General features: G+C 38.8%; 1 protein-coding gene across 1 annotated transcript in view; it reads left to right on the top strand.

Moving 5' to 3' along the window:
• Nucleotides 1–1,184: 1,184 nt before the first annotated feature.
• The window catches only part of LOC118768095 (zinc finger protein OZF-like), a 44,231-nt gene continuing 32,937 nt past the window's right edge, over nt 1,185–12,478 (top strand). The window contains exons 1-3 of the mRNA XM_036513903.1: nt 1,185–1,336; nt 2,086–2,724; nt 3,061–3,150. Of these exons, the coding sequence (XP_036369796.1) occupies nt 2,422–2,724; nt 3,061–3,150 (393 nt within the window). The 5' untranslated portion in view covers nt 1,185–1,336; nt 2,086–2,421. The remainder of the gene's footprint in view (nt 1,337–2,085; nt 2,725–3,060; nt 3,151–12,478) is intronic.

Raw genomic sequence — 12,478 nt, 5'->3', positions numbered from 1 at the left:
CTTAAAAAGCAAAGGTTTAACAATAAAAATTATAACTACATTTTCATAATGATAAACTGTGCATATAAGCTGTTGCCCGAAGAAATTACACTTTAAAATGATACTCATGACACAAGACATTACTTTCGTCTATAATGACCTGAGTCATAAATCTAATACTTTCTCTAATTTAGTTTCAATGCACCCAAACAAACAAAAGGAAAAGCAGTGTAAATAACGGACAGAGTCAAAACTATTGAAAAGGTTGCAAGACGCAAAGAAAATTTTAGGAAAAAAGGAAATAAGTAAAAAATAAGAAAGAACTGCAAAATTTTACCGATGAGTGTGTTAAATTATAAGACACAAAAAGAAAATGACTCTCCGCGACACAACAGAATATGCTTCAATACACGAATTCATATAAAGAATCTTGCAAACCAAATCCAAAAACGAAATAGAATATCGATGTCAGACAAGCAACATTGAACACTTTCATGATTGTCTGGAGTTTCGAATTTTCCAGGTTCTTCTGCTTTCACTAAAAATAAAATATGTACGATATATTACCTGTTATGATAAATAAATCAGTGCTAAAAGTCAATTAACGCAAACCACACCAAAAAAGCCATTCAGCGGGAAACGTAATTTAAAGAAAGCTCAAAAGATAGACATGGAATATCGACGAAACGAACTAAAAATCCGGATGTTGTATATATATCGTAATACTATAGCACATACTTAAATACACAAAAAAATGTGCATATATGTGTGTTTCATTTAAATTCTGTATAATTAAATTGCGACTAGGCTGAAGTATCAGCTCGTAGGATTCATTTAACAAAGCAACACGAGAACATATTTTTAATTTGGTAGTTATACTGTTGCACAACGAAGATACAGGAATGTAAACAAAGCAACAATGGTTTTCGAATACAGGTAGAAATAACACACACGAGTCTTCCTGTTTTCCCTCCGTCCCTCTTTGATAAGTCCTGTTGGTTTCTTTTCGTCCCTGTAATTTAAGGGTTCGGTAACAGGATAGTGGAAGAGTACCAATAGATATGAAAATAAGCAGTCAGTTTTGTATGTTTTGTCATTATTTGGATTTTTCCTCATAACTCACAATTTTGAAAAGTAATTATACCAATAAAAAACATTGAGAATTTACCAACTTAGTTTTAGCATCCGATAAATGTATATAGTATTACGATATATACAACATCCGGATATCAGTTCGTTTCGTCGACATTCCATGTCTATTTTTTGAGCTTTCTTTAAATTACGTTTCCCGCTGAATGGCTTTTTTGGTGTGGTTTGCGTTAATTGACTTTTAGCACTGATTTATTTATCATAACAGGTAAGATATCGTACATATTTTATTTTTAGTGAAAGCAGAAGAACCTGGAAAATTCGAAACTCCAGACAATAATGAAAGTATTCAATGTTGCTAGTCTGACATCGATATTAATTTCGTCCGCCGTTACGTTCTGGGTTCAAATTCCGGCGAGGTCGACTTTGCCTTTCATCCTTCGGGGTCGATAAATTAAGTACCAGTTACACACTGGTGTCAATGTAATCGACTTAATCCGTTTGTCTGTCCTTGTTTGTCCCGTCCGTGTTTCGCCCCTTGTGGGTGATAAAGAAACATTAATTCTATTTGGTTTGCAAGGTTCTTTATATGAATTCGTGTATTGAAGCATATTCTGTTGTGTCTGTGGAGAGTCATTTTCTTTTTGTGCCTTATAATTTAGCACACTCATCGGTAAAATTTTGCAGTTATTTCTTACTTATTTACTTTTTTCCTAAAATTTTCGTTGCGTCTTGCAACCTTTTCAATAGTTTTGACTCTGTCCGTTATTTACACAGCTTTTCCTTTTGTTTGTTTGGGTGCATCGAAACTAAACTAGAGAAAGTATTAGATTTATGACTCAGGTCATAATAGACGAAAGTAATGTCTTGTGTCATGAGTATCATTTTAAAGTGTAATTTATTCGTGTAAAAGTTTATATCCACAGTTTATCATTATGAAAATGTAGTTATAATTTTTATTGTTAAACCTTTGCTTTTTAAGTCTTTCCTATATCTTCTGTTTCTGTGTCATTTCAGATACTCGTATAAAGGAGTTTTACGTGAGATACATCATGAATATTGATCATGTTTTGAAAACGAATGTCAGCCGTTATAAATAATAGATCATAACTCTGTTTGTATAATATATCTCTGGTGAATAACGGTGAAATATTTCTTCTGAATTAATAGCAACATTTGTTTTCCTCATTGCCAAGAATATTTACAAAAGTATTTTGCATTGTGTTTGAATGTGAGAAAATCTGGAAAGGTGTTTGTATCATTTTCAGATATTCAAGATCAGATTTGCTGTAGAAGATATATATAAAGAAGAAGGGGAAAATATATTTTCTGTCTGTATGCTACAGAACAATAATGAATAGTCTGGAGATGTTAAAAGAAAGAGAAAAGTTATCAGACCAATGTGATATCTGTAAAAAGACTTTTTCTAATAGAGCGATTCTCACTCTTCACAAATGTATTCATCCAGGTGGAAAGAAATATTACTGTGATATTTGTGGTAATTCATTCTCTCAAAAAAGTCACCTTACTCATCACAAATACACTCATACTGGAGAGAAACCATATCAGTGTGATATCTGTGGTAAATTATTCTCTCAAAGCAGTAGCCTTTATTGTCACAAATCCATTCATACTGGAGAGAAACCACATCAGTGTGATATCTGTGGTAAATCATTTTCTGAAAAAAGTCGCCTTACTAGACACAAATACATTCATACAAGAGAGAAACGATATCACTGTGATATCTGTGGTAAATCATTCTCTTACTTGAGCACTTTAAATTCTCATAAATACATTCACACAGGAGAGAAACCATACCACTGTATTATCTGTGGTAAATCATTCTGTCATAAAAGTCACCTTACTTCTCACAAATCCATTCATACAGGAGAGAAACCATATCACTGTGCTATCTGTGATAAATCTTTTTCATCAAAAAGTCATTTAACTACTCACAAACTTACACATACAGGTGAGAAGCCAAATCACTGCGATATTTGTGGAAAATCATTCTCTCAAAAAAGTCACCTTACTTCTCACAATTCCGTTCATACAGGTGAGAAACCATATCAGTGTGATATCTGTGATAAATCCTTTTCATCAAAAAGTTATTTAACTACTCACGAACTCACTCATGCTCATGAGAAACCATATCAGTGTGATATCTGTGATGAATCCTTTTCATCAAAAAGTCATTTAACTACTCACGAACTCACTCATGCTCATGAGAGGCCATATCCCTGTGATATTTGTGGTAAATCATTCACTCAAAGGAGAGGCCTTACTTATCACAAATCAGTTCATACAGGTGAGAAACCATATCAGTGCGATATCTGTGGTCAATCATTCTATCAAGACAGTGGCCTTACTTATCACAAATCTCTTCATAAAGAGGAGAAACCATTTCACTGCGATATTTGTGGTAAATCATTCACTCAGAAATATAGCCTCACTTCTCATATACCTATTCATACTGGAGAGAAACCATATCACTGCAATATATGTGGTAAATCATACTCTCATAGGAGTAGCCTTACTTATCACAAATCCATTCATACAGGAGAGAAACCATATCACTGTGATAAATCTTTTTCATCAAAAAGTCATTTAACTACTCACAAACGTAGACATACACGTGAGAAGCCACATCACTGCGATATTTGTGGTAAATCATTCTCTCAAAAATGTAACCTGCTACTCACAAATCAGTTCATACAGGTGAGAAACCATATCAGTGTGATATCTGTGATAAATCCTTTTCATTAAAAAGTTATTTAACTACTCACAAACTCATACATACTCATGAGAGGCCATATCCCTGTGATATTTGTGGTAAATCATTCACTCGAAGGAGCGGCCTTACTTATCACAAATACATTCACACAGGGGAGAAACCATATAAATGTGATATTTGTGGTAAATCATTCACTCGGAAATGTAACCTCACTTCTCATTTACCTATTCATACTGGAGAGAAACCATATCACTGCGATATTTGTGGTAAATCATTCTCTCAAAAATGTAACCTTACTTCTCACAAATCAGTTCATACTGGAGAGAAACCATATCACTGCAATATCTGTGGTAAATCATTCTCTCATAGGAGTGGCCTTACTTATCACAAATCAGTTCATAAAGGAGAGAAACCATATCACTGTGATATCTGTGGTGTAGCATTCTCTGAAAAAAGTCGCCTTGCTTATCACAAATACACTCATACAGGAGACAATCCATATCCCTGTAATATATCTGTGTAAATCATTTTCTTCTAGAAGCAGTTTAACCTCTCATAGATACATTCACGCAGCAGAGAGACCATAGTCTTGCGATATCTGTGATAAGTCATTGTTTAAAAAAATATTTAACTGATCACAAACACGTTCATACACACGAGAAACCATATCTGTGGTAAATCATTCTCTCAGAAGAGGTGCTTAAATAGACACAAATGCATTAACACAGGGGACAAACCATAGCACTGTAGTATCTACAGTAAATCATTCCGTTTAAGAAAATATTTAATTAATTAAATATTAAACTTGTGCCGATTTGAACGAATCACAAGAAGTTTTTTTCTGTGACGTACGTATGACCATGTCAACACTCCTGCTTGGCGTTGTTTATCGTCCCCCAAATTACCATCAGGACACACAGCTTTGCAACATCCTCCGAGCTGCAGCCAGGAAAACAGCCACTTATGTGTTTATTGCAGGCGATTTCAATCATCCTGAGATCGATTGGGAAACCTTCCGTTGGCCACAGAGTGCAAACGATTTTGTTGAGCTTGTGCTGGACTCAAACTGGTCACAAGTAGTCACCTCTCCAACAAGAGGCGACAACACCTTGGACCTGCTCTTCACCACAACTCCTGAAGCGGTTATCAATTGCACTACGGAGGAACCTCTAGGTGACTCTGATCATGCTATGATCATCGCCAATCTGGCTCTTGCGGGCAACAAACACCTGAACCATCTCCAATCTGCTTCCTTCGATTGGAAGAGAGCAGATTGGAACCTGTACCACACTGAACTACAGCACCCAAACTGGCGTGAATTCTACAACTCTGGAGATGTGAATACTATACTCCAGAGTATCCTGGACTCAATATGGGCAGCATGTGCAGCATCAATGCCACGTAAACAAAAACAGAAGAACCACCCCAAAAGGGCAATTTGGGAAACTTCAGCGGTCCGACTTGCCAGGAAGGAACGTCGGACTGCTGAACAGGAATACAAGTTGCATAAATCAGACACCAACAGGAAGAAGCGGAATAAATCCTCCAACCATCTCAAGCAAGTGACAAAAAATGCAGTGCTTGAATTTGAACAGTGCATAGCAGCCAATCCTGACAGCAAGGTTTTCTGGAAATATGTGCATTCAAAGCAGAGACCTCACTCTCCAGTGGGCCCTCTTCGCAACCCTCACACGAACCAGATCACTGACGACCCCAAGGAATGCGCAGAACTCATTGCCGAGTGCTATGCAAACATATTCAGTCGAAAGTCAAAATGTACCATCTTCACCATCACTAACAGCAAACTCCATAACAACTATGGAATTTACACCTGCAATGCTGCGACGTCACCTTCAAAATAAGCGCAACTATGCCTCCCCTGGTCTCGATGGAGCTACATACCTGCTTCTCAAACGTGGCAGGCACTTCCTTTTACACCAGCTTTCTATTTTCTTCCAGTACTGTCTCAACAATGGTGCTACTCCGGAGCAGTGGAAAACTGCCAGTGTCATTCCTCTGTTCAAAAAGGGTGACCGCACATCACCTGTCAACTATCGCCCAGTCAGTCTCACTAGCTGTATTGCAAAACTGATGGAATCGTGTGTCAGAGAAACACTCTGGAACTTCTGGAGCTCTCACAGTCTCATCTGACCCTCACAATATGGATTTGTCCCTAACTCCAGCTGCAGTGACCAGCTTGTCGAGTTCCTTGAGGACATTACTCAGATCACTGACAGTGGTTCATGGGTGGATGTTGTCTACCTTGACTTTGCTAAGGCTTTCAACTCTGTGCCACGCAAAAGGCTTATGGTGAAACTCTCTGCAATGGGTGTGAGGGATGACGTTTTTAACTGGTTGAAATCCTTCATCCTCAGCCGAAAGGAGGTAGTCACAGTTCTAGGACAGCACTCTACACCATATGAGATGTCATCGGGTGTACCACAGGGATCTGTCCTTGGTCCCCTCCTGTTTGTGGCATACATTAATGACATAGATGCCAATTTAAAGAATGCCACAGTATTGAAATATGCAGACGACATCAAGCTGTACCTTGAAATCAAGAGGACTGATCCTGATGTCTACAACTCTTTCCTGCAATCAGACCTAGACACAATGCAGCAATGGATCACAGACTGGCAACTGAAACTGGCTGTGGACAAGTGTACCACCATGCATTTTGGGAGAAAAAACCCTGCGTCCACATACTCCCTCCACAACACTGATATCAAGAAATCCTCTTGCGAGCGTGACCTAGGCATCACTGTCAGCAGTGATTTGCGTTGGACAAAGCATATCTCTAAAATTGTCAAGAAGGCCGAGGGTGTCTTGGCATCACTCAGCAAGACTTTTGTTAGCCGCTCTCCAGCCATCTATTTAAAACTGTATACAGCTATGGTACGACCACACTTGGAATTCGCATCATCAGTTTGGAATCCCTATCTTGCTCAGAACATTGACCTCCTGGAATCTGTCCAGAGACGTGCAACCAAACACATACCCTCCATCAGACACCTACCATATTCTGAGCGCCTTGTTTCCCTGGGCATGGATTCACTGAAGCTCCGGCGTCTGGCGGTGGACTTGGTAAACACCCACAAGGTTATCAACCACCTCACCAACAACAACACTGAACACCTTTTTGATCTCCATGTGTCTAACACACGTGGACATGCCTACAAAGTCAGAAAACAGCACAGCTCCCATGACTTTCGGAAACATTTTTTCACGCTCAGGGTTGCTGAAGCGTGGAATAAACTGCCTGCATCAGTTGTTGACTGCCATGACACTGCATCCTTTAAGGCCCTTATGCTTCCCGAAATCCGTCGAAACTACACCTGATTATATATACACTTTAGATGAGTTGTAGTGCACCTGAGCACTGTACACAATTATTATTATTATTATTATTATTATTATTATTATTATTATTATTACAAGTCTGCTCATACTGGACAGAAACTATGTGACTGTGATGTCTGCAGCAAATCATTCTCTCAGGAATATGCTGTATATACTTATAAACGTATTCATACAGGAGAGAAACTCTACTGCTGTGATACCTGAGGTAAATCATTCTCTGTGGAACAATATTTAACTCATCACAAATACATTCATACAGGAGAGAAATCATATCACTGTGACATCTGTGACAAGTCATTCTTTCATAGAGAGAAATAATAAACTAAACACAAACATATTCATACAGGATAAGATTCTGATGACTGTGTAATCTGTGCTAAGTCATTCCCTCAATAATCTACCTTAACTAAACATATACTTATTCATATTGATCAATAACAATATCAATGATAAAACAGATGTCCTGCTGAATAAAATACAGCAAATGTATTACTTTTTACAAAATAAATTCATTTTTCACATTTTCCTCATTTGCATCAACTCACTAATTACGATTTGTGTTTTTTATTCAAACAATATTGATTATATTAATTTGCTCTGTTTTCTTGAGGATATATTATTTTGACACAAATGTATTACACTCCAGTTCCAAGCCATGATCAGTTATCCTCTGCTGGACACACTCAGGGATCCCAGGATCTGCACCCTTTGTGCTACTGCCCACATATTCTGGCACTAGCTGGAGGCTTATTGCTGTTTGTCACGGTTTTGGGTGTAGAGTGGGAAATATTTTTCAAAAGCCTAATGCCCCACTCTACCTATGGTTCAAGCACACCCCCGCTCAACCCATGCAAGGGATTATCATCATACTTATTTTTTGCTAAATCATTCTGTAGAGCAGGTTTTCATGGTCTTGTTCTTACCGGATACCAAGCAGGGATTTATGATGGGCATCTGGTTAGAATGGCACCTGTTGTGATGAGAGTTACCATGTCCCCTTGTGAGAGATAGATTGGTCCGAGTAAAGTATAAATAGTAATGATCTGAGTGAGTTTGCGGTTCAGAGTCAAGTGAAGTCGGAAGGTGTCGCTTGGTTTACTTCCTAAGGAATATTGAATGTTGGTTCGTAAAAGATTTGTTAGTTCATTAGATTGCTGTTACAATTTTCTGGTTATCTTATTTATTGTACGGAACAATTATGTTACAACATCTGGCGATGAGGGTTTCGAAGCTCTTGCAGGTCAGTTAACAAATTTTTGTGATACAAAATTGTTAAATCATGGAAGACTAATTAGCTTCTATAAAACTGTTGCAAAATCAACGACAAAGGCAGCAACAACAACAATTATTGGAGCTTTATTCAAAGAAGTCTAAAAATAAGGGAAGTACATTCTCGCCAGACGACGTTTTGGACTCGATGAATTCAGTTATAACCCAGAGGACGGTATAACTGTTGCATTGTACTACAGCAGGTAATTTTTAAGGAAGATTGTAAGACATGGTCAGACACAGAAAAAGTAAGGTTATTATGACATAAATGAGCCCCATCTGAGTATGAACATTATTTTAATTTCATATTACCCCAAAAAAATGAAATTTGTTTTAAAGAAACAATAGAATTACTGTCTAACATATTCAGTGATAAAACTTCTCTAACACTTGGATGGTGTTTTGGAATAGAATGAAAAAAGAGGATGGTGATTTTATCACAAATGCAGGAACAATTAACAGAATGTGTGAATATTTTTAAACTCAAAGAATTTACACCTGAGATGTTCAGGTGTCTTCTTTTGGTACAAGGCCTTACAACAAATGAATATACAGAAATTCACACTGCAGAACTAAATTCTGAAGATCACCCATTAAAGATCCTAGAGGGCTCTCAACAGAAACAAAATTCGACTCCCAAATGAGGAAATTTGTACACGTAAAAATGATTGGAATACATATTAAACTTCAGTTCGATACTGGAAGTGATATTTCAATAATAAATATGGATACATGGAAGAAAATAGGGGAACCTATCTATTTTACATGTTTCAGGCATTTGACAGTGGCCATGCTGGAGCAGTGCCTTTAGTCGAGCAAATAAACCCCAGGACTTATTCTTTGTAAGCCTAGTACTTATTCTATTTTTCTCTTTTGCCAAACTGCTATGTGACAGGGGTGTAAACACACCAGCATCGGTTGTCAAGCAATGTTGGGGGGACAAACACAGACACACAAGCATACATATATATGATAGGCTTCTTTCAGTTTCCGTCTACCAAATCCACTCACAAGGCTTTGGTCGACCCGAGGCTATAGTAGAAGACATTGAACCAATGTACCACATTGTGGGACTGAACCCGGAACCTTATGGTTCATAAGCAAGCTACTTTCCACACAGCCACTCCTGCGCCTATGTTGATAAAAACAGCAAAATTTCTTTGTAGCATGACGGGTGACAAATTAAATTTCATAGGCGAAATGTGGGGATAAGTCACATTTCAAGTGAAAGCATGCAAGGAGAATGTCTTCATCATTAAAAATGTTGGTTATCTGTTTGGTACCTTTTTTTTTTTTCTTGTTTCAGCTCAGAGCTGTGGCCATGCTGATGCACCGCCGTTTTGTGCTACACTGTTATTACAAAGAACCACCCCCAATATGTGGCACTTGGTGAAGAATGGAGTTTGATATAGCTACTCTCATTTGCACCTCTTACCGTGAGGTAGGTTCATCTGGGTTGGATGGTTCAACTGGGGTCTGGGAAGCCAGAAGGCTGCATCAGGCCCAGTCTGATCTGGCAGTGTTTCTACGGCTGGATGCCCTTCCTAACGCCAACCACTCCGAGAGTGTAGTGTGTGATTTTTATGTGCCAGATGAGGCTGGCAAATGGCCATGATCGGATGGTGCCCTTTACATGCCACCTGCACAGGTGCCAGACGAGGCTGGCAAACATCCACGATCAGATGGTGCTTTTTACGTGCCACCGGCACAAGGGGCCAGAGAAGGTTGGCAAACGGCCATCTAAACATTTAATACCTTGCGTTTTGTAAATCAAATAATATCAACAAATTATAAAACAAACACATAACAAGAAGAATTTTTGCAGAACAGACGTTATTTTAATGAAATATATCTTGTAATCAGCTGAAAAGATACATCTACACTGTTGGCTACTCATAAAGCAACTCTTCAATATTCCACTCATAAAGGATCGAAGCAAGATATGTCGAAACAATTGTAGTGATCAATAAATATTCTTGTATCTTCCATTAATTATATCATCATCATCATCTATTTCTTTGCTGCCCACAAGGGGCTAAACATAGAGGGGACAAACAAGGACAGACAAAGGGATTAAGTCGATTACATCGACCCCAGTGCGAAACTGGTACTTTATTTATCGACCGCAAAAGGATGACAGGCAAAGTCGACCTTGGCGGAATTTGAACTGAGAACGCAACGACAGACGAAATACTGCAAAGCATTTCGTCCGGCCTGCTAACGTTTCTGCGTCATCATCATCGTTTAATGTCTGCTTTCCTTGATGGCATGGGTTGGACGGTTTGACCGGCGTCTGGGAAGCCAGATGGCTGCACCAGGCTCCAGTCTGATCTGGCAGTGTTTCTACAGCTGGATGCCTTTTTCTACATGCCGAGCAGGGCCATCTCCCTGACAGGATCTGTCTATGGTCTTTGCTAAATTTACTGTATGGTTTTTCAATCCAGATCTTGCTTCCATACCTGAAATACCTGAAGAGATCCCAAGGGCAGCCAATCTTAAATTCCTTCCTAATGCCAACCACTCCGTGAGTGTAGTGGGTGCATTTTACATGCCACCAGCACAGGTGCAAGGCAAGGCTGGCAACGGCTATGATCGGTTGGTGCTTTTCACCAGCATGGAAGCCAGTCAAGGTGGTGCTGGCATCAGCCATGTTCGGATGGTGCTTTTTACTTGCCACCGGCACAGGTATCACAACTACAATTTCCATTTGATTTTTTGATGTTAATGTACTTGACTCAATAGGTCTCCTCATATATCAATGTAAGTTCCACGGATCAAGGTGTAGAATTGTATCAAGTAGAAGCACCAGCAATGCTATCTTCCTGGTGAGGCAAAAGCAGAAGTACTTGGTCAAAGATATATCTTTGCATTTGGATTTTGTTGACATGGAGAAAGCTTTTGACAGAGTCCCCTACTCCATTATTTGGTGAGCAATAGAGAAGCTAAGTTAAGTTAACTTTTTGGCTCAAAAAGCAAAAAGCAAGGCCATGTAGGGGGACATGGAGTTATGTACAGGGAGGGTGGTCATACAGAGTTCAGCCATTTGTGGTCAAGAGGGTCTTTGAACCGAGTGGTCGTCGGCATCTTCACTATCTCATCTGGCAGCTTATTCCACGGATCCGCAACCCGGACTGAGAAAGCCCCTCTCCTTTGATTGAGATGAAATTGTCACAGATAGAGCTTTTCGGAGTGACCCTGCAGCCGACGCTCTGGAGCAGGATTGAAGAACAGCTCTTTCGAGAGGTTACACTTCCTGCTTATGATGTTGTGAGCAAGAATGAGATCACCACAGCATCGTCGTTTAGGGAGAGATGAGTGGTTGGTGAGACATGCAAAAGCCATGTATAGGGATGCTGTCAGTAAGGTAAATGTCACCAATGAGTATAGCATGAATTTTAGTGTAAAAATAGGAGTCCACCAAGGATCGTTTTTCACCCCACTCTTGTTTATCATAGTCCTGCAAGCAATAACAGGAATTTAAGATCGGCTGCCCTTAGGATCTCTTCCAAGCTGATGACCTTCTTATTACTGAATCCCTACCAAAATTAGAGAAGAAATTTCAGGTATGGAAGCAACATCTGGATTGAAAAACCATACAGTAAATTTAGCAAAGACCAAAGACAGGGGGATGGCCCTATTAGGCATGTAGAAAAGATGTCAGGAGAAACTCCATGTAGTGTACCCAGTACAAGCTATGGACACATATTGTTCATTAGATTATAGGCTGCAGATCGTGGGATAGCCTAAGCATGTCCAGCAGAGAACAACTGATCATCGTTGGGAACTGGAATGTAATACAATGGTGTCGAAATGATATATCCACAAGAAAACAGCAAATTAATGTAATTAAAATTGTTTGAATGAAAACCACACACATCATAATTAATGAGTTGATGCAAATGAGGAAAATGTAAAAAATTTATTTGTCTCAAAAAAAGTAATACAATTGCTGTATTTCATTCCCCATTTTATCACTGGTATTGTTATTGATCAATATGAATAAATACAGGTTTAGTTAAATTACATTAAGAGAATGATTTTGCACAG

This window comes from Octopus sinensis, linkage group LG27, assembly GCF_006345805.1.
Source record: "Octopus sinensis linkage group LG27, ASM634580v1, whole genome shotgun sequence".
NCBI lineage: Eukaryota > Metazoa > Mollusca > Cephalopoda > Octopoda > Octopodidae > Octopus > Octopus sinensis.
The sequence above is the reverse complement of the archived record's forward strand: the minus strand, read 5'-3'. Positions and strand labels throughout refer to the sequence as shown.